We start from the raw sequence: 22881 nt of genomic DNA, 5'->3' as shown, positions 1-22881 counted from the left end.
TGGTCAGTCTGTGCCTTACTAAGTCTAACGATCATTTGGAATAAATCGATGAATGTGAACTTCATTTCATTTTGTCATTTGTTTCTTCGTCAGTTTCATTAGGTGACTTTAATAACACTTAAAAATCAAATATCCCCTACTTTTTTTGAATAGTATATAATAACATAAAATTAAGATATCATGTTGGTTAATTACTAAAGTCACTTTTAAATATTAACCTAATATCATTCATTAAAAACTGAATTGCTGTTAAAATGAACTCCTTGTGAAAGCCCTGACCTTAATCAAATGCAACATGGCCTACAATTAATTTATCCATACCTGAGTTACCAGTCGATGTTGTTGTATTGTTCTTTTTCCTCTAAATATTTCTGATTCTACTGCAACTTGATACATAGCTCCACAACCACCTCAATTAAAAGAAAAGTAATGTTAAATGACATGCTTATGCTATGTAATGCAAATTGGATTCATATTTTCGAGGATTACTAAAAGGGAAGGAAGATTTCCCCAATACTACCAAATACCACCACATACTACCTCATTCTTATTGTGTAAGGGAGAAATTGGGCCTGACTTCCATTTAACTGACACAAATTAAGTCATTTGGGGACTAACATGGTTTAATTTTATTGCAATACTTCACTTGCGTGAAGTGGTCTTTAGCAGTGGGAGGAAATGGAGGACCCAGAGAAAACCCATAAGATTGGAGAGACAATGCTACTCCTTGTCACGTACAAGCGGGAAATCAACACCACGCCACTTGACACAATGACAGGCCAATTACCCCGCTCCCCCTTTCTTATTGCCTCAAACAAAACTGACAAAATACATCGATCGTTTCAATATCAATGAGCTTCCGAAATATGTGTTTAGGATTTTGGGACTAACACATGGTTCAATTTTATTTCAATAATTCACTTGCGCGTAGGGTTCTTTAGCAGTGGGAGGAAACCGGAGGACCAAGAGAAAACCCACGAGGTTGAGCAGGCAACCCCACTCCTTGTCACGTACAACCGGGGGCTCGAACCACGCCAGTTGACTCAATGACAGACCTTATTATACAATGCGCACATGTTAACCATTTGGCCATCCAACCCCCCATGTGTTTTGAATCCTTAAAATACATGCACAATGTATTTTCAATCAATTTCAGTCATATAAGCTTCTTAACATAATTTCCAATGGTCCTAAAGTTCACCCTAATTGATATTATGATGAACTGCAGGCTGACAAGGCTTTGGTTTGTTTTCTTAACAGAAATTTATAAATATTTTAAATCCCCAAAGATTACAAAATCAATGGAGCACTTTTATGGACATTGAAAGGTTACATAGATTTCATAAATGACAGTAGAAAAAAATGATCTGTTTTTATGAAAAGTGTAAATTTGAGTTTTATTGTTGGTTTAGTTCGCTGATGAAATTAAATGTTCTTTTCAGTTCCACATCACCATTGACATCCCGATTCTAGGCATCGTACATGTAAATATATACCTATTTGGTGTAGGCTACTTAATACATAATAACATTTACATCACAATAGTGTATATTTTGATTTACTGTGTAACACTAAAAAAAAGGTTTCTAAAATACCTGAGACATCAGAAACCTGTATTTCAGATGCTTCCGGAAATTTTTCTTTTAGTACCATTAATATATATTGCTCTCCCTCTGTTAACTGTGTATCACTGGGAGTTGACATTTGATGACTTAGGCCCATAAACTGTTTACACCTACTACTGACATTCTACAATAAATTGAATGCTTTCAATTTAATGAGATCTATACCATGTAAGGTTTTAATGTAAATAAGATGCTTCCTCTGGAGTATCCACTTGTTCACTCTCTTTTCCAAAGGTAAATAGTAAGTGCAATGGGACTGCACCACACACAAACAAATATACAAGACAAATCTAAGGACAAGACACAATATACAGATAACATAAACAACAAACGGCACATCAGATCAAGTGAATGGAACTGGGGGTTAGCTATATGATACAATAAACCAATAAAAAAAATACCTACAACATGTTTAATGTCTCCCAAATAAACACTTTAATGAGATTCTGATTTTAATTTCCTGAATACTTATTACTATCTACTAAATGCAATGGGTATGATTCCACGTTGAAACCGATACAGAAGTGGCTAATCCCATATGGATAACATATTAGACCCAGATGTATTATTTTATATGTGGTAGATGCCATATAGATATGATATTGGCCCCAGATACACATGTGGGTAATCCCATATGGATACCATATTGGACCCAGACATATATCTTATTTTATATGTTGCAATCCCATATAGATATGATATTGGCCCCATATACACAAGTGGGTAATCCCATATGGATACCATATTGAACCCATATACATAAATGTGGTTATATACAAAAATTATATGTAATCCCATACAGATACCATATTATCTCCAGATACACACATGGGTAATCCCATATGAACACCATATTGGCCCCATGTATACAAAAACAGAATTGTTAATGTGGGAAATCCCATATAGATCCCATATTGGCCCCAGATACACACACTATATGGTCAGATTATCAATGTAAGAAAGAAGTAACCATTATATCATTTGTCTTGTCTCTGTGATATTAATATATATGAAAATAAAGTGTATTTGCGTACATTTGTATGTGGGAAGATAATATGGGTCCAGTATGGGGACCTTGTCGTATCACCCCATATGGTCCACATATTGCAATGTTTTGTAGTCTTAAGGGGAGATACATGTAATATGGGAAGAGTTGTGTTACTTGGTCAGGTTGCACATCAACAGACCTAATGTGCTTTCCTTTTGAATTACAGAGCCAGTTAGAAGAAATCCAATGTTTTTAAACACCACAAACAAGGAAATCAAAGCCGCAGTAGTCGTTTCCTGACAAATTCTAGGGACTGGATGGTGGGAGATCCCAACGAATTTGAACCATCCTAACTGAGAAAGCATAATAATAAAACATGAAACCAAATAGTTTTGGTTATTTTATTAGACTTATTTGGTACTTGTTGTTTACCATGCTTAAATAACTAGGAAATTCATCGAAGTTACATAGAGCAAGGTAGCACACTTGATATTCATAAAAATAGTGTTACCTAGCATGTAATAGTGATCATACAAAAGAAGATACTTGTATAAAATTAGTCTTAGTTAGGCTATAATTTGTATTCTAAAGAATCCCATGCAAGCCCCATATTACATTTCTTTGCTCCCACATGAGTCCCATATAGTACCCATATTACATTTTTTAACATGGCTATATAGGTCCCATGCAAGCCCCATATAACATCCATATTATTTTAAATGACTTACCCATATAGACCCCACACAAACCCCATTTAGCACCCATATGAATGTTGGGTGCAAAAATGTTGGGGTCCCATATTGGCTCCCCATAATGGCCCCATATTACATGACACGGTACCCATCCATGAATCTTATCAGTTAGTGTTGGGGGCTGTATCTTTCTTCTTTTCTTTTTTTTACTTATGGTGATATCACAGACAAGTTGTCAAATTTTAACATGCTTAACATACACACAAGGGTCTTTCCTGTTAGAGTAAACTGGAGTACTCGGAGTAAACCCACGAGGTTCAGAAGGCACCCCTTTCTCCAAGCCATGACATACGCTCATATCATCAGGGATCGGCTGACCGGCTGTGGACCTTATATTATAATATATACACTCAAGCCATAAAAAATGCAATGCCAAATTCAAAGTTTATTTACTAAAACAACTTTTAACAAATAAACATAACAATTGACAAAATCAAGATAACAAGCATCTGTGGATAATTTCATGAAAGAATTCACTACAAATGCACAAAACCGAAACGTCAGAGAACCATGAAGCTGAAGTCAATATCGGGTATGTCCACCCTGAGCTCTAATCTTACACATGCCTGAAGTCGCCTTGGCATGGACTGGCATAGATGTTTCACTACACGCTGTGGGATTGTTTGCCTGTGCCAACTCTGCAACAGTTCGTTCGTGGTGGCACTGCTTGAGTTCGAACGGGTTCATGTCGGGAGACATAGCGGGCCAATCCATAACACAAACATGATGATTGTTCAGAAAGTCTCAGTGTGGGGTCGGGCGTTGTCATGCTGGAAAACCATCTGTCGACGGATGCCATGTTGCGCCAGCAAAGGAAGCATTACCGGACAAAGGATGGCGTCAACATAATGTTGAGCGTTGAGATTGCCTTGGACCACCACCAACTGGGACCAGAAGTTGACGTTGATAGCAGCCCAAACCATTATGCCACCTTCCCCGAAACGATCCCTTTCCAGCACGCAGTTACGAGCAAAGCGTTCATGTCGACGTCGGTAGATACGGTGATGTCCATCAGGAAAACTGAGGTTGAATCAGCATGACATTTCGCCATGGTGTGTTGTGCAGATACTCCTGATTTGCGGCCCATTGCTGTCTGGCAAGTCGATGACGATGCAAAAGGATATGACCTTGGTAAGGTCGACGGCAGCGTTTAAGGGCTGATCTGACATTGCTGTGTTCCAACAGTTCCCCCTGGCAGTAGCTGACTGGAATCTGTTGCGCAGATGCTGTAGTCGGATGTGGCCATCTTGAGAAGCAGTTGTTACAGGTGGCGCTCCAGGTCGGGGTCAATCGGCAACTCTTCAAGTGGCGTGGAAGCGTTGTCTGAGTCGAGCAATGGTCGATATGTGGACATTAAATTGTCTGACGACGGCTACCTGTGATGATACAGCATGCCAATAGATTGAATAGCTCTGTTCCTGTTTTCTTGTGTAAGGCGTGACATTTTTCGGAAGTGATGAATGTTGAAATTTTGATCTGTATTTAAAGGGCCAGAGTGCACTGTGCAGGGTATGCACGTGTGACATGGGACTGCTTAAAATCGTGAAAAAAGACAAGTGTTGCGTTTGCACGAACAAGTTAATTAGGCTACCGTCCCGAGAACTGATAATGATATTGGGTTCAAACCCAGAACTCCACAAAAAGAGACCCATCACAAGTTTCACCTATGTGCCAAAAGATCGGATAGCCCAAGAAAACGTTTAAACCAGAAATATTTCACGAATTAGGCATTGCAATGAATATGATTGCGTTTTTAATGGCTTTGAGTGTAGTTAGTTACTAGTTACATATAATTTAATCTGTTATCTCGGCGGTCTCATTATTGTTTGCATCAGTAAAGGCATATCTTTCTGAAATGTCAGCGAATGAAAGTTGAAACCATAAAAACCTACCCTGCCTATCTGCATAACATTCCTTAGCATTTTTTTCAGTCGATGTTATACTTTTTAACAACTTTGGATTTACCCTGATGGTTCACGTGTATTTGTTGACAAGGTCAAGGTAATCTGTAAGGTCACATGGCCAAAGTTATCCAGAATGAAATAGTCTCGGTCACCCAGAACCTCCTAGTAGACTGAAAGGGCCACACTGATCCGCAGTGAATATTTGCTTGGCCGCGACAATCACTGATAAGGATGACATTGATGCGGCTTAATGAGCTAGAAATATTAACTTTTTTCCTGCCACAAATTAAATTCTAAAACATTTTTTGTATATATTGGAAAAATAAATAAAGGCGTTTGACGTATTTGTAGGTAAAAATTATTTCCGATTTAGTGTAAATGGGTATTAAAATGACTAAAATGCAGCATTCTCTCCGAAGCAGTTATGTCTTATGTAAACAATGCACGCGCCATTCAGCCAATGATTCACACCGCGTGCTGTGACAGCACGTGTTAAGGCAGTCATCTATGACAGAGATATTATACGAGACTCGTAATTCTCTGTGAAACAGATTGTGAAAGGGCCCCAATCTGTTTTACAGACCTAATGCGACATCCGTCTTTTATAGCGGCCAAGCGAATATTCACTGCGGATCAGTGTGAAAGGGCCCGTCTAATTACCGGAACCACCGGAAACACTTACAATCACCGGAATTCACTTACATTCACCTTAATTCACCGGAAATCACTTCGAAAACTTTCGATTCCTCCAACAAAAATAATTCATTTTAAATGCATAACACATTATAATATAACGAATAACTATACCGAGCGCCATGAAAAACGCATCACTTAGTTTTTTGTATAACAAAATGATCCTGTAAACATATCTTATCTATTTTGCTTCTTATTGTGAACAATATTCAAATGGGAACACATCAATTCAATAACAACACATTTGTACACTTATGGATGTTTAATCTGTAATCAACGGTACAAAGTCAGAGGGGTCAAAACCAAAAGTACGACACAAATGTCAGTAGCGCGTGTGTCCTCCACGGGCTCTTACGCACGCTGTGCAGCGACGTCGCATGGAATTTACCAATGTTTGAAAGAAGGCCTGGGGCAAATTGTTCCATTCTTGGACAAGAGCAGCTTCTAAAGCAGCAATGGTGTGCATCTGTGGTCTCCGATACCGACGGCGCCCAATCTCATCCCAGACATGTTCTATCGGTGCCATGTCCGGAGACATGGCTGGCCAGTCCAAGACATTGAAGTTGTTAGCAGCCAGGTAGTCCATACTAGAACGGGCGGTATATGCGGACGTGCATTATCCTGTTGGAAGTGCTGAAGTTGTGGGTGCGCTCTAAACAACGGAACAACAATTGGTTGCAAGGCATCATCACGGTAGGCTACAGCATTAACGCGACCCCTGCAAATGTGTAGGGCGGTCCTGTGATGAAATGTGAAGCCTCCCCACACCATTACACTTCCCCCACCCCATCGATTCGTTTCGAAGACGCAGCAGTCTGCAAGACGTTCCCCAAGACGTCTCCACACACGTTGACGGCCATCAGCGTGATAAAAATGAAAGCGACTCTCATCACTGAAGAGCACACTTTGCCAGTCTACTCTTCTCCATGTCTGGTGTCCTTGAGCCCATATCAAACGCCGCTGACGGTGATGATCCCTGAGGATAGCTCCAAACATAAGGTCGTCGTGCACGGAGTCCTACTTCTCTTAGACGACGTCTTACGGTGTTGGCACTTACTCAGGTTACTGGTCCTTGTCTTCCGACGACTGCTGCACCTGTTCGAGTCGCTGGGCAGAATCTGTCACGCAGATGAGTGACCCGGATGTAGCGGTCTTGAGCCTGGGTTGTAACGCGTTGTGGACGGAAAAAACGTTAGTATTGCGAACTCATTACAGGGGAATTCCGGTGATTTTCGGTGTTTATATAAGTAATGTATAATTAATAATAATACAAAATATAAGTAAATAGTCCAAGGTCTTGCGTGAATTCCGGTGTTTTTAAAAATGTGAATTCCGGTGATTAGACCCGTACCGTAACCGCCCGCCCGCCCACACCCACCCACACCCACAAAGGAAATAACAAAAAAAAAACCACCAACAAAACAACAATTAAATTAAGCAATTTAGATGAAAATGTAATTAAGTAAAAATATAAATACGTTAAGTTCGATTCCTAGTTCTTAATTATTGGGGGGGGGGGGTGGATGGCCGAATGCTGTATCATAAAGCCTGTCATTGAATCAACTGGCGTGGTTTCGAATCCCCGGTTGTACGTGACAAGGAGTAGGGTCGCCTAGTAGTAGCTGTCCAACCTCGTGGGTTTTCTCCGGGTCCTCCGGTTTCCTCCAACTGCTAAAGACCCCTACGAGCAAGCGAATTATTGAAATAAAAAATTAAACCATATGTTAGTCCCGAAATGACCCAGTTTGTATCGAGTGGACGTTAAACCCCATCTCTCTCTCTCCCTCTCTCTCTCTCTCTTAACTATTGGATTACCCCCCTTTGTCAAACAAATCTTTAACTATAGAAATCAAATTTGGATGTCTTTCAATGTTTACAAACATTGCACATCGGACGGTCGAAAGAATATGAAAAGGTTAAAGAGCGAGAGCAGACCTATATAATTTTAACATTTCTTTAAATTAACCATTTAAATCCTGTAATAGATGTTGCTTTTGTTCATCATCATCAAATAAGTAAAGGAGTGTGAACAAACTCTTGAGGTTCAACCTGAACTGGTGCAGAGATAATTAATTAATTTTAATAAAATAATAATAAAATATTTTATAATGGGACTTTTCCATACGGAATAAGGTCACTTTTAACAAACTAAATGGTAATCGTTCCTTTTTCACCAACAATATGAGACGGGGAGGGGAGAATTTTTTTCTATTTTTATTGTTTCAAGGCTCAATACCACTCTTGTTGTAACTGAATAATATTTATATGTCCCAATCTTTATTCTGGTCAACAAATTGTACTATTAATTTTACAATATTCCAATTAATTGGTGATATAAATTTCATCTTAACACACCTAATTTAAAAAATTGGAAAAATTCAACTAAATGATTTGAAAAGCCTGACTTAAAGCTCTTTAAATGTGACTTGGATTTAAAAATATTTTTGAACCCTCTGGACAAGTAAAATATGATTTAATGGATAATTTACACAACAGGAAAGACACTAACACATCTAGTACTTAGAATAAGGCTATTTTTTATTTTCTGGAGCTGTCAAGCCAGCCAGAGTGTTATTGTCCCTTTAAAAAAAATAAAATAATATTCAATATCAGGAATAGTTTTTATTTTGTGTCATATTGCTGATCAATTTAAACACTAGTAGATAAGAAACCCCATCTCTCAACCCTCTGTGTTTTGAGATAAGAGATGGTACTATATAAAATAGATCCATCTGGCAAACACCGACAGAGATCAGATGGAGATCATATCGGGCTTTCAATAAAGAAACCTGACAATTGATTGTTTATTGTTATTTATAACATTTTTGCCATGCCAACTTCAATTAAACACGTAATCCTACCTGATACAGGTACAATCCACCTTTTTTTAACTATTAGCTTGCTTTTTCCGGTATTTTAAATTTGACATCTTATATTTTATATATATGTCATGAAAGCATGGCTAATATTTATGACATATACAACATCCAATCAAAGTACTAACCCGATACGAGTTGCACATGACTATTGACTAATGCAATGTAATTTTGAATGTCCGTCCGTATCAATTTTGATAAAAATTGATGCCTGATTCACTTTATTAAGATATTTGCAGATAAACGAAAGTTGTTTCACTAGATTGGGCTGCATATGTGTATTAAGTCCAAATAGTATAAAATTAACTTATTTTTAAGATGTTACATGCATTAATAATGAAATTAAGTTTGCCAGGTGAACTAAATTAAGGCACCCAATCGTGGCTAAAAACAGCATGGCAATATTGTTTCTTCATAATGTCTTGTTTCAGCTTAAAATTATAACACTATTCGTGGATTGAGGAGGGTAGTGATGTTGATATGCGATGATAATCCCCCCCAGTAAAAATCTCCCTGGTAAAAATCCCCCCAGTAAAAGTCCCACTGGTAATAATCCCCCCTTTTGGAAAGTACCAGTAGGTAAAAATCCCCCCTAATAATTATGTGTTTTTCAAAAAAATCAAAAAGAATATGACCAAGAAATTTTCAATATTTTTGGTTGAAAATTGGATAAACTTAGCACTTTGCAATTAGAAAGTGAAATGGACCATTAATTGCTGACTGTTTATCTGTGCTTTGGTGTTTCTATGCTTTCACATTGGTATTTTTGTGGGATGAAAATATGATGAACTTTGCATATTTGACAAGTGAATTGGACAATAAATTGATGAAACGATTTCTGTGCTTACTATCTTAAAATTATGAACATTTTTGTACAACTTTCTCTGTAAATATTATACAGGCTATGGCTGCTTCGTAATAAAATTATTCTTATATTTTTAAATTGGCATGTGAATGTAGTCAAATCAAGCATGTCAAATCAATGAATTTATTTGTACCAAGTAGTGAATTAAGACCTCCAATGAGTTAAATTTACGTCATTTAGCTAAGATTTTGGTTTGCGTCCAATACAATAATGGTAAAATTTTATGGTTAAATTTACGTTACTTTTACATCATTATGGTTATGGTTACTTTTACGTCAGAAAATGACGGTTTTATAATTTATGACGGTTTTATAACCAATTCTTTCGCTTTGAATGCTTCTGGATTAAATAACCATACAGGTGTGTGCACATTCTAACAATAATAATTAGTCGCAATTCAGACATAATAATGACATATGTATTATTGTCCCCCGCCTTTCGAAGAAAGCAGGGGACTATTAAAATGGGTTCGTCCGTCTGTCTGTCCGTCTGTCTGTCTGTCTGTCCGTCTGTCCGTCTGTCTGTCCGTCACACTTTTTGGGACACAATAACTCTCTTCCTAATTGAGGTAGAATGTTCAAACTTGGTGTATGTGTTTATTAGGTCAATGCCTTGATGGAGTTCGAAGATGAGCATTTTCCGCTTAGGGTAAGCAGAGATAAGCAATTTGATTGGTTGATGCTTTGGGACATGATAACTCTCTTCCTAATTGGGCTAGAATGTTCAAACTTGGTGTATGTGTTGATTAGGTCAATGCCTTGATGGAGTTCGAAGATGAGCATTTTCCGCTTAGGGTAAGCAGAGATAAGCAATTTGATTGGTTGATGCTTTGGGACACGATAACTTTTAATTGAGCTAGAATGTTCAAACTTGCTGTATGTGTTTATTAGGTCAATGCCTTGATGGAGTTCGAAGATGAGCATTTTCCGCTTAGGGTAAGCAGAGATAAGCAATTTGATTGGTTGATACTTTGGGGCACGATAACTCTCTTCCTAATTAAGCTAGAATGTTCAAACTTGGTGTATGTGTTGATTAGGTCAATGCCTTGATGGAGTTCGAAGATGAGCATTTTCCGCTTAGGGTAAGCAGAGATAAGCAATTTGATTGGTTGATGCTTTGGGACACGATAACTTTAGTTCTAATTAAGTGAGATTGATGAAACTTGGTGTATAGTTTCATTACAGTAATACCTTGACTAAGTTTGATAATGAGCATTTTCTGCTCAGGGTAAGCAGAGCGATACGCAATTTGATTGGTCGAGACTTTGGAAAACAATAACTCTCCTACTTTGATTGTTAGACTATAAGTAAAGATATACTGTTTGATTGTTCAATACTTTGTGAAAGATAATTTGTGATAAATTTATATGTGTCCTCTAATTATTTTCCTATTTCGGCGGGGGACATCAGCCTCACTGTTGGCTTGTTGGTTATAATTCTCCGTCAGATGTTAGCGGACCAAAAGAACTAAAGTGTCGTTGGATGGCCCCATTTATGGACTGTCATATAACATCTGAATGATACGATTTCAATGGTTAGATAATAAATTATGGTACGCCAAAAATCTAGTATTTTCTGTTTTGGAGCCTTTTGAGACGCCCTTTTCTCGAAAACGACACCTACGATTTTTCTACGAATCTCAAAATAAAAGCATTGAAATAATATAAGTGGTCCAGAAAGAGCCTCAATCTTTGAAAAAAGTAGAAAAATCCTTAAATTACTAAAAATGCTCTTCTATTTTTCTTTGTTTTGAAAACAGTGCAATGGATGTTTCTGACACTTCTGGTACAGAAAGTTAAATATCCAAACAAATTGTTAAAACTATCCTGACAATGATCCAAAAACCGGAAGTACCGGTAGTCGAAAAAATATCTGATATTTTGAAAAAAAAACTGGATAAAGTAAAACAAATGGTGATCTTGTGAAAAAAGTAATAACTATGCCAGATTTCTCCGAATCAAAACAACTAAAGTCGCATTGGATAGCCCGAATAATGGACGATCTTATGACATCCAAATAGTACAAATTCACTGGTTAGGCAATATATTATGGGATGCTGAAAATCTAATATTTTCTTTTTTGGAGCCTATTCAGACGCTTTTATCTCGAAAACTACTCTTATTTCATTTTATAAACTTCTGTTACTTAGAGTCCTAACTTTGGTCTAGGGTGTGAATCCAAATTTAAAAGCCACAATATAATATAAATGGTTCAAAAAGGGCCACAATCTTTGAAAAAAGTCGAAAAATCGTTATATTTTTGAATAATGCTTCTAATAGTATAAGGGAGGTAACTAGTCCTAAACAAGACGGACTCAGACTATCAATTATTTGCTAAATATCGTTAAATATTTGATAATGTTCTTCTAATTTTCCTTTCTTTTCTGAAACTTCTGGTACAGGAAGTTAAGTTCCAATACCACTTGTTAAATCTATCTCGACAATGATCTGTAAACTGTAAGTAGTAGAAAAAACACCCTTCCTGTCTGATTCCTGAAAGCTGTTTCAGTGCTGCTTGCAGGTCGAGTTTAACTTTGAATGTATTTCAGAATTAATGTATAAGAGTATTATTAATACAGAACTTAATACATAAACCATGACAGCTAAAAGTTATGCACGAAGCATAGAATTACCAACAGAGACACTGTTTAGGAATTTAAAGAATGCCAAACAGTTTGCTATAGATATTGGTAAGTGTAAGTTTGTTGATGTTGAGTCGACTTCTATTAACTTTGGCATACAGAATCAACATACCTGGACTAACAGTATTCACCTATACATGAATATACTACAATAGCTGCAAGAGAGAATAGGAAGTTTATGGTCAATAGAGATAGATATAACACGTCATCTGATCTACATGTGTTTCACCACCTAGCTACCTAACCCCCAATGATTCAATTAAATTAAAACACCATTTAGAAGGCAACATGGATTTATTTCGGGTTCTATATTTTAGGAGGATCTTTAGCTAAACTAGCATATTGTTCTACAATACAAAGAAGAACTTCTATGGTATTTGATGAACCAGAACAGGTGAGTAAAATTAATTTAATTCCAAAAATTTGTAACAAATTCTCTTTTTGCACAGAATTGATGCTAAAATCCTTTTTAATTTAAAAATATTTGGATTGGAAATATCGAAAAAAGTTTTCCAGAGTTATTATTTCAGTCAAATTTACTAATAAAGCTGAGTTCATAGAAGGTTTTTATAAAAACTTGCTGCACAGTTTGAAACTAAATATCTATTTTTTGATTATTAAAGATACATCAGTTAAGAGTTTTATAAAGAGTTGGCCATTCTTGCTATAATAATTCCAAAATAGATGATAAAAAAATAAAATGTTGAAAATTTCATTCAAATTACTTTGTTCTGAACGGAATTGTCACTGTTGGAAGTTTGGACTAGAAATAGGCATCAATTGTGTCTGCACCGTCTATGAGAATTGACAGAAGATAACTCCTCCCACATATTCTCGATTATTAAACATGCATTATGCAAGAGCTAAATCTGTCTATTGCAGGTCTTTCTTTAGGCTTGAAATGTTTTCTAAAGTATTAATTAGACATTAATTAACTGATCCAGGCCTTTATCAACTCTCAATGGCATCAGATTTCTCCAATATTAAATAGATTAGAATGGTTCAGCCATACTTTGATTTAATCAAATATGGAGGACCGAGACTTAGCTTCGATCAACCAGTACGGTGGTTGAGATTATTGCACACGTCTGTCAAACCTTCAAAGGCTAATATCTTGGCTTGCAATAGAGTAATTTGAATGAAATTTTCAAATTATTCATTTTAGATCATCTACTTTAGAACTATTATAGCAAGAATGGCTAGTTCTTTATCTAAATCTTTAAGTAACATGCTCAATGGCTATGGTAACCTCGCTTGGCAGACCTTTCATCACCAGTTTCTGGTGGTGACATCAGCGACTAACAGTAAACGTTAGCTTGGTCTGCCATTTATTGATTTAATTTTAAATAAATGACTATTTAAATCCAAACTGTATCCATGCCATCCGTGGATTTACAGAGTTGATTTTGAACTCGTCGTGTAAATATAGGTCTAATTAATAATTTCTATAACATCTGAATAAAGACTTGCAATAGGCAGATTTAGCTCTTGCATAATGTATGTTTAATAAAATGTAGAATTTCTTCTTTCAGGATAGTTCAGAACATGTGTATAATATATCTGAAACAGAGGAGAGCATATTACGTCTACATTTTATCAAGTTTGAAACCAAATATATTGAAACATGTCTTGACTTTATCAAAATAAATCTGATAGAATCAACAGAGTTTATGAAAGATAAATATATTAAAGCTACAGGTGGTGGAGCTCATAAATATACAGATTTAATATCCAGTAAATTAGGTGTACAGTAAGTACAGATTTAATATCCAGTAAATTATCTGTACAGTAAGTACAGATTTAATATCCAGTAGACGTGGTACAAGGGTTAATCAGCGAACTGGATGTATGAGATGTGTTATTGACGTTTGGGCAAGTAGGACGAGGGGAAATGTGTAGGGAGTGAAGTGCTGTAAAGGGATAGTTAGATGTATTATGAATGGTTAGAGTGGCTGTGGTGTTACGGTGAAATACTATGCCGCCACCGTAACACCACAGCTTTATGATTTGTTAGACAGGAGTGATGTAATGGGTGTCAACAACTGGGTATGCTGGTACCATCGCAACGTAGCCCTGAAATATATATTGTGGGGGGGAAGGGCGGAAACGGAAAAATATACAATGTTGACAGTATGTGCCAGGCATGAGGCTGCGCAGACCGAGCGACAGCTCGTTAGGGAGTGTGTGGGAGGGTCACCCTCATAAAAAATTTTTTTTTTAAATTTCAGTTTTCTGTAAGCAGTGAAAACACTATTTTGGCATTGTTTGCGGGGTTAAACCTAAAAATCACATTAATACACCTATTGCACGATATTGTGAAACTAGCTGACGAAGACAGCTCGGGCGGCGATTGTTCGACTGGGGGCTGCTCTGTCAGTATCTAACAAACGCATTTAGTTGGCGTACAACTTTTAAAAACCGAATGTCAGTATGGTATTTCTCACATAATTGGTTATCGCAAAAACAGAGTAAACTGAAAGCGAGTAATCTCGACTCAAACCTATAGTTTATAGCCTACTTACGTTACTACACTCGTCACTAGGCTTCCTATATTATTGTTTGTGGACGGTTTACTACTCAGTGATAAGCCTGCGCCGCAAAAAGAGGGTCTCGCCTTTTATTATTAGTATAATGACTTCCTCATGTGCGGCAGGTTAGTTTGCTTCTAAAAACACTGTTTTCCGTTCCAAAAAATACAAAAGTAATTTTCTACCAGATGACCATGGTTCTTTTCACCGAGACTAGATAATTTCTCTCGGTGTAAGGATATAGCTATGGATAAGTTCATACAAGGTCAATAAATCCGCGGTCACTTCGGGTCACACTGTTGAGAAAATAAACCGATGGGTTTGTTTAGTAGCAAATCGAGCGTGAATCAACTGAGTTTGTACTGAAAAATTTTTGAGTGATATGTATGAACTGTCTTCACACATTCGGTTTATAATTAGCGATACACAGGTACAGTGGCAAGTGTTGTACTTCACAGACTGTTTACCTCCGAACTACCTCCGCACGAAATCCCCGATTTGGGTACTTGTTAAAAGAAAAAGAAATAGTACCTGTGCGCATGCCAGTAAAAAAAACCTAAGAGTTCGCGCATAAAAATGCCCGAACGTACCAGGCGCCAGGTCATCCAGTAAATTAGGTGTGCAGTAAGAACAGATTTGATATCGGGTAAATTAGGTGTGCAGTAAGTGCAGATTTAATATCCAGTAAGTTAGGTGTGCAGTAAGTACAGATTTGATATCGGGTAAATTAGGGGTACAGTAAGTACAGATTTGATATCAGGTAAATCAGGTGTACAATAAGAACAGATTTAATATCAGGTAAATTAGGTGTACAATAAGAACAGATTTAATATCAGGTAAATTAGGTGTACACTAAGACTAAGAACAGATTTAATAGGTAAATTAGGTGTACAGTAAGAACAGATTTAATATCAGGTAAATTAGGTGTATAGTTAGTACAGATTTTATATCATGTAAATTATGAGTACAGATTTAGTATCAAGTATATTAAGTATACAGTAAGTACAGATTTAATATCAGCTAAGTTAGGTGTACAGTAAGTACAGATTGATATCAGGTAAATTAGGTGTGCAATAAGTACAGATTTAGTATCAGGTATATTAAGTATACAGTATAAGTACTGATTTAATATCAGGTAAATTAGGTGTACAGTAAGTACAGATTGATATCAGGTCAATTAGGTGTAAAATAGAGAGAGAGAGAAATGGGGTTTAACGTCCACTTGACACAGACTAGGTCATTTCGGGACTAACATATGGTTTAATTTTATTTCAATAATTCGCTTGCACATAGGGGTCTTTAGCAGTGGGAGGAAACCGGAGGACCCGGAGAAAACCCACAAGGTTGGACAGGCAACCCTACTCCTTGTCACGTACAACAGGGGAGATTCGAAACCACGCCAGTTGACTCAATGACAGGCCTTATGATACAGCGCACGCACGTGCTAACGCTAACCATTCGGCCATTCAAACCCCCCAGGTGTAAAATAAGTGCAGATTTAATATCGGGTATATTATTAAGTGTACAGTAATAACATTAAAATATAATTTAATATCAAGTGATTTAAGTGGGCAGTAAGTAAAGATTAATGGTAAACATTGAATAAATTAGTTAATTTTTGGACCATTTATTAAAGAACAATATATTTGATATAACTCTCATGTCGTAGGCTATGGTTATGATTATGTTGTAATTTGTAGGGTAGATAAAGAAGATGAAATGGAGTGTTTAATAACTGGCTGTAATTTTTTACTGAAGAATATACCTGATGAAGCCTTTATATATCAACGTCATGGAAACCCAGAATATAAGTTTCAAGGTGTCAATCATAATATATTTCCTTATTTATTAGTAAATATAGGATCAGGCGTTAGTTTAATTAAGGTAAGATTTACACTCAAATGTCAATGCTAATCCTTCAATCTTATGTCTCCATGGAGTAAATTTTAGTCATTTCTTTCTCATTATAAAATATGAACGCACAGTAAATAATTTGGATTTTTTATTTTTTTAAAATAAAAACAGGTCATGCAGCACTTTTCAAGTGATACAGGGTTATCTAAGAATATTTTTGTTTATGGCTTTAGAGTAGAATATATCGTTCAACTAAACCAATATTACAGAAAAATCAATTTAACATCAAAATTTGTTTTAGGTAGAATCAGAAAATAAATATGAAAGAATAGGTGGTACATCGACTGGTGGAGGTACTTTTTGGGGTTTAGGCTCTCTTTTAACAAAGGCAAAGGTTTGTATTCTTTTTTTCTTTTTTTTTTAAAGGAAAACTTTTTTATTTTGAATCTTTTTCATAGAAATACTTGAATATTTAAACAAAATTACTTATAATACATTATTTGAAACCTTTAAAGACTTCAGATGGGAATGTTAGAGGGTTATAGACTACCTGAGTGAAATGCTAAGGGTGTCAGAATGTGGACTGGGGAATGAAAGCAGGGTGGTATGTCAGAGGGTATAAGTGGATTGGGCTCCTTCCATATCAAAGTCCTGGCTATTACACTGACATTAATATTCGTCTTCATGTTATTTTGTAGAGCTTTGATGAATTAGTAGAGTTAGCAGAGCAAGGTGATCATAGATCAGTAGATATGTTAGTTAAAGATATATATGGTGGTGCTTATGCTACTATTGGTTTACCAGGTGATATTATAGCCAGTAGTTTCGCAAAGGCTGCCAGATCTACAAAAGACAAAAATAGTAAGTTTTTTATTACTTAGGACACCACAGATACAAATGGAATTATAGAAAACTAGTTGTCAACATAATTGCCAGTTCTGTATTTAAAGTAGATTATCCATCAGTTTCTATATTCTAATAAAAGGTAGATAGTGATGACAGTTTTAGATAAAACATAGGTGCTCTTGTTCAAACTCTACCTTTAACTAAAGAATGCATTAGTGACATCATCAGTATGGCATTCCTAAGTTTAAAAATGGTGATGCTTTTAGTAAATTGATCAAATTTGCTGCTTTTATATATCACAAGTTTGTTTTATGTGTCAAAATGAACTTTTAGTTGTATTTATACCCTTACAATGGTCAATTGTTCGACCAGTGAATGCATTAACACAGTCTTTCATTTAGAGTGGTGATTGAATGGACACACTGTTTGATAGTTTTTAAAAGTTGATTCCAGTTGCCGTCATCGTTACAATATCTGTCTATTGTTAGAATATAGGAAGACCATCATCTTTAAAGGGTTGATTATGATTGTATAGCTGACAAATAGATGATTATTTTTACAGAATCTAATTTTAAAGATGAAGATGTAGCTAAAAGTTTATTATTATCTATTAGTAATGATATTGGACAGATAGCTTACTTACAAGCTAAGATACACAACCTTAAAAAGATATATTTTGGTGGTTATTTTATAAGGGGACATCCCATGACAATGCATACCATAACATATGCCATCAACTTTTGGTCCAAGGTTTGTTTTTAAATTATACAAATTGTTTGTGTCTCCCATGATTACCGGTATCTAATGAAACATGATAATAATATAGTATGTCTCTGATAATAACCCATAGAGTTATGTTAAATCATCTTCCATTTTTATCTAACTAAAAATGATAAGTTATTTAGTTATGTTAAAGCATCTCTCATATCAATCTAATTTTAAAAGGAAGCGATTTTATATAAGCTGATAAAGCTTGTTATCGTATCCTGTATTTATTATATACATTTTGTAAATTTTAATGAATAAAATATTGTTTAAATAAAAAATTTTAAAAACACAATAATGGACGGATGTTGTAATGTATTTTTCTGCATTTATTTCAGGGTGAAATACAAGCTTTATTTTTACGACATGAAGGATATTTAGGTGCTATAGGAGCTTTTCTTAAAGGTGCTAATGATTCAAAAGGTACAGCTATATATATTTAAATGATTTATTTTGTGTTTCATATAAGTTGTTTTTACCTAGATCTTTTAAAAAACAAACATGTGAGGCATAACATAATACAGCCACATTCTAAATGCCTTAGATTCCAGGTATTATTGGCAGACAATCTACAACTGGTAATATTCAATTCAAAATCATATTTATTCATGTGAACTGTTGTTGTTAAGTGCAAGGGGGACTGTTCCACTCCTAACTATAAAAAGTCAGTACATCACAACTGTACAGCAAAGCATACAAAGAAACACAGTACAGGTGATGTGGATGATGTGAAATGTCAGAATAAATCTTTCAAAGGACATCGCTCTCAGTAGTAATGTATCAGGTATTCTGAAAAGAGTGGACAATACCCTACCTCAAGGATGACACTTGTCTCACCTTCTAGCTCTGAGGCAAGAACTAGTCTGTGATAAAAACTGTTGAAATACTTAGATTGGTGATCTATAGGTAAAGCTGTTCAATGCAGCCATTGTGATATTTTGTCTTTTCAGATGATCAGTCTTTTGTATGGGGAGAACATTTTGCTGGTAGCTCTGGATTAGCTAGTCCAAAATGTTCAGGATTTTTGGGTAAAACAAGAAGTTCCACAGTAAGTCTGTCTTAATATTAGTAGCTAAAGGTCTGCGCACACCAAAGACTATATGTGACCTGGTATGTCAAAATGAGTCAGAATGCGCATTATCTAATTCTAACCTAGAGACAAAATAAGTGAAAATATTGGTTTTCATCGAAATTGAGATTTTCACAAAAATGAATCTATAAATGTACTATCTATCGACACAAAAGATCAAAATAGCAATAGAATATTTTAGAACACCTTTATTTAAATGTTTTGTAAGAGTTCCATGTTCTTAAATCTATCCTATTTCTTAAAATTCTCAGCGAAATTAGTTATTTGGTTTTGTTGATTGGCCCAGACACCACATGCAAAGCATTATGGTTTATAGGCTTAAATGGAAATAAACAAAATGGCCAATAATTTACTTATTGAAGATAATTTTATTGATAGCTGAATTAATTCTGTTTACTGTCGCTTCTTCATACACCATGCAAAGTAAAGTATGCATATTGGATATTATTGTTTAAAATTCTCTTATCACCATGGGTCGAACATGGCCACCAACATTTTGTTGCCAGTTGTTTGTCATGCACAATAATTCCCTATTGCAGTAATACTGAATTTGGTCATGTTTATTTAGACATTCAGCTGTACAATGAGTAGTTTACACAATGTTAAATACTGTGGTCTTAATCAAAGCTTTAAAGTGACCAGACCTCTTGATTTGGGTGAAAAATAAAATTGTCGATAAGAGCCAATTTTGAAATATATCTGAATTTGTGTTCGAATATCAACACAGTAAGACAATATCTAAACAGAAATTAGTATACAAGCTCACTTAGGCATAATCTTTCGAAACATAATTTAATCAAAATAAAACATAGCAGACAAAACATCTTGTACAATCTGTCGGGCTGTATAATTTACCATCGTTTAATGCACAGGCCTTCACAGTACTATAGTTCTGAAACAATTTTAATGGTTTTGGGCTGTATTTGATTCCGCTTATAGTTATAAAAAATCTGATGTTTTGTCTTTACAGTTTGATATGTTGGAACTCAATCGTCTGGATAAACCGTTACTACCTTGTCCTTTATTACTGGATGCCCAGAACTACCTACCAGATACAGTAGATTTAACTCAGGATGAGGAGGCTAGAGAATATTGGTTACAATGTTTTACTAATGGTGTTGATAAGGTAATAACATTTTTACAATCAGTTAACTTAACAGTTACATACATTAATTCTTGAAAAATGATATATATAGAGACGATAAGACAACCTGTAGTAGAGAAGAGATAAGCAGTAAGACCGTTTTAACAGGTTCAAATTGTCTCAAATTTTTCACTTCTGTGCCATTTTTAGGTATCTTTTGAATCCCAGATTCATTTGTGAAACCTTGATTTGATAGGTTTTCATTTGGCTACATATTTTTGAACTGAGTGCTAATAAATGTCTGTGTGTTATTTACTCCTCTAGAATTAAACTGTATATTTATGATGGAACAGAAAGAAATGATTTAGTGTTATTGAGACTAACAAACACTATTTCTGCTGTGGTCAAGGAGAATTTACCTGCATCTCTTCTTCATAGCATTCCAATTGTCAAAGGTGTTTTTCCTTGCATGAATACATGCACATAGGTTGATCTATTTATTTTGTGTTCCTCACTTATAGGTCCATGTCCAAAAAATAAATAGATCAACCCATGTGCATGTATCAGGCAACACATTCCTTGTTAACCTAGCAGTCAAAATTCTTCTCAATTCACGCCAGGATTTGAACCTTTACTTCTCAACTTCCACAGCCACCTTATATTCATATGACACTGTGTATACATTATGAATGTTGTGTCTGTGTATACATTATGAATGTTCTAATGATTTTATTCCTGAACCCGTTCCTAATTAAACTTTACATACATTTATATGTTTATGTTTTTATTTATAGACCAGACAGCAAGCTATTAAAAGTCAGCCCCAGTCATCAGATGCAGAGAAACGAGCTGAAAAATTTGTTATCCGATATTTAGATAGATTAAAAGTTCTTAAAGAAAATCCTTGGTAAGTCAGGTTTGATCTACGTTAACCCTTTCAATGCTAGACGTGAATCCACTGCCTGTGCTAGACCCTTTTTTTGAGGAAAAAAGGAGACTTGGAACTAAATGCCAAAGAGTGCTTAATGGAAGTTTTAATGGAAATTCTTTTTGTGTGTTGGGATGTGCATGAGATTAGGCTAAGAGGAAAAAATAGAATTATGGGATATTGTTTTTTTTACTGGATTTTGATAAAGATATATAAAATGAACAAAAATATCAATAGCAGCCACAAGCAATGCCACCACGAACACGTGTACCATGTCTCCCGCTGCCATGACCACGTGTAGATTACAATACCTTGTTTTCACCATCACTTTCACTTTCATACGCAAGTCCCATATCATTATCACTATAGTCAGTCAATAGATCTACATGTTCGTGACTCAGGAATTGCCTATGTCTTTTACGATTTAGCAGGCCAGCATTATTAATAAAATCAACATCAGAATTATCGTCAGAATCTACTGCAGACATAGGGCATGTTCACACTGGGCTTGTTCATCATGCGCGGGAGACATAGCCATATGCGGAATGTCGCGCAACAAATCACGCACTTCATACTACCAATCACTGTCCTGACTACTATTATTATCAACTAACTGGAAAGTGATTATGTGTATCACCCGCCTTGAAATTGTCCACACTGTCTTGGTCAGCAAAGATGTCATTCACGACTTCGCCGAGAGTGCATTGTCTACATTGTCACTATTTTACGGTTTGCCGCTTTGAAACACGTGGAAATATGTTCTAGTGTATAGAAAATACAATAGATGGCACTTGCAGATACGGTGCTAATTTTAGCGAGGGCCGTACTGAGTACCCGGAAATACCGGGTAAGCACATTTTAACAGCATTTTATAATACCCGATACTACCGGGTAGACGCAATGAAAGGGTTAATAATAGTATGCTTTTATGAGTAGGTATGCAGTTGTGTAAACTTAATTCAAACTAGAATTATAACCCTGACTACTCAACAATAATACAGAACAACACAGACAATCCAAAATGGCAAATTTAATGGCAAACCCCTTTAACAAATACAAATGTTTATTGTAATACATATCAAGAAAACAAAACAAAAAGAAAACTGATGAATCCAAAGACATGGGGTATCAGAGGTATTCTGGAAAGAGTTAGCATACCCTCTCAATGAATGACATCACAATTGGTAGCTAAAATTGTACAGAAGGAGACTATATAATTACTTGTTATATTTATATTTCTAGTTGTTATGGTTCTCTAACAGTAAGAAGTTTATTAGATACCAGTAGTCAATATTTATCAGAATTACATTTTACAGATCCGTATTCTCAGGTAGATAATCCTTATTGTAATTATAATTTCAAAATATTTATTAAATGGATAAAAAATAAATTTGTGGACGGTCTAGAGGCTAAAGTTAATATCCAACTGACTTTAAATTTATA

At 35.6% G+C, this 22881-nt stretch overlaps 1 protein-coding gene and 1 long non-coding RNA gene across 6 annotated transcripts in view; one reads left to right on the top strand and one right to left on the bottom strand.

Moving 5' to 3' along the window:
* Positions 1-321: 321 nt before the first annotated feature.
* Positions 322-6097, bottom strand: LOC126814473 (uncharacterized). Its single transcript, XR_007677615.2, has 3 exons — positions 5258-6097; positions 1596-1749; positions 322-410 (listed from the first exon to the last, which is right to left on the bottom strand). It is a non-coding gene; the product is annotated as an uncharacterized LOC126814473 (long non-coding RNA).
* A 1710-nt stretch (positions 6098-7807) lies between these two features.
* LOC126814441 (4'-phosphopantetheine phosphatase) overlaps positions 7808-22881 on the top strand; it is a 28382-nt gene continuing 13308 nt past the window's right edge. The window contains exons 1-13 of one of the 5 annotated variants that reach the window (XM_050539564.1): positions 7808-7877; positions 12251-12391; positions 12661-12737; positions 13876-14093; positions 16572-16755; positions 17027-17119; positions 17424-17586; positions 18134-18321; positions 18675-18759; positions 19287-19384; positions 20397-20552; positions 21305-21417; positions 22681-22768. In XM_050539564.1, the coding sequence (XP_050395521.1) occupies positions 12298-12391; positions 12661-12737; positions 13876-14093; positions 16572-16755; positions 17027-17119; positions 17424-17586; positions 18134-18321; positions 18675-18759; positions 19287-19384; positions 20397-20552; positions 21305-21417; positions 22681-22768 (1557 nt within the window). In that variant the 5' untranslated portion in view covers positions 7808-7877; positions 12251-12297. Of the gene's footprint in view, positions 7878-10710; positions 12392-12660; positions 12738-13875; positions 14094-14569; positions 16756-17026; positions 17120-17423; positions 17587-18133; positions 18322-18674; positions 18760-19286; positions 19385-20396; positions 20553-21304; positions 21418-22680; positions 22769-22881 lie in introns of those variants that run through there. The other 4 variants (XM_050539565.2, XM_050539562.2, XM_050539568.2 and 1 more) reach the window with 4 other exon arrangements.

Source organism: Patella vulgata, chromosome 3 (assembly GCF_932274485.2).
Source record: "Patella vulgata chromosome 3, xgPatVulg1.2, whole genome shotgun sequence".
Classification (NCBI taxonomy): Eukaryota; Metazoa; Mollusca; class Gastropoda; family Patellidae; genus Patella; species Patella vulgata.
This window is presented reverse-complemented; position numbering and strand designations above follow the sequence as displayed.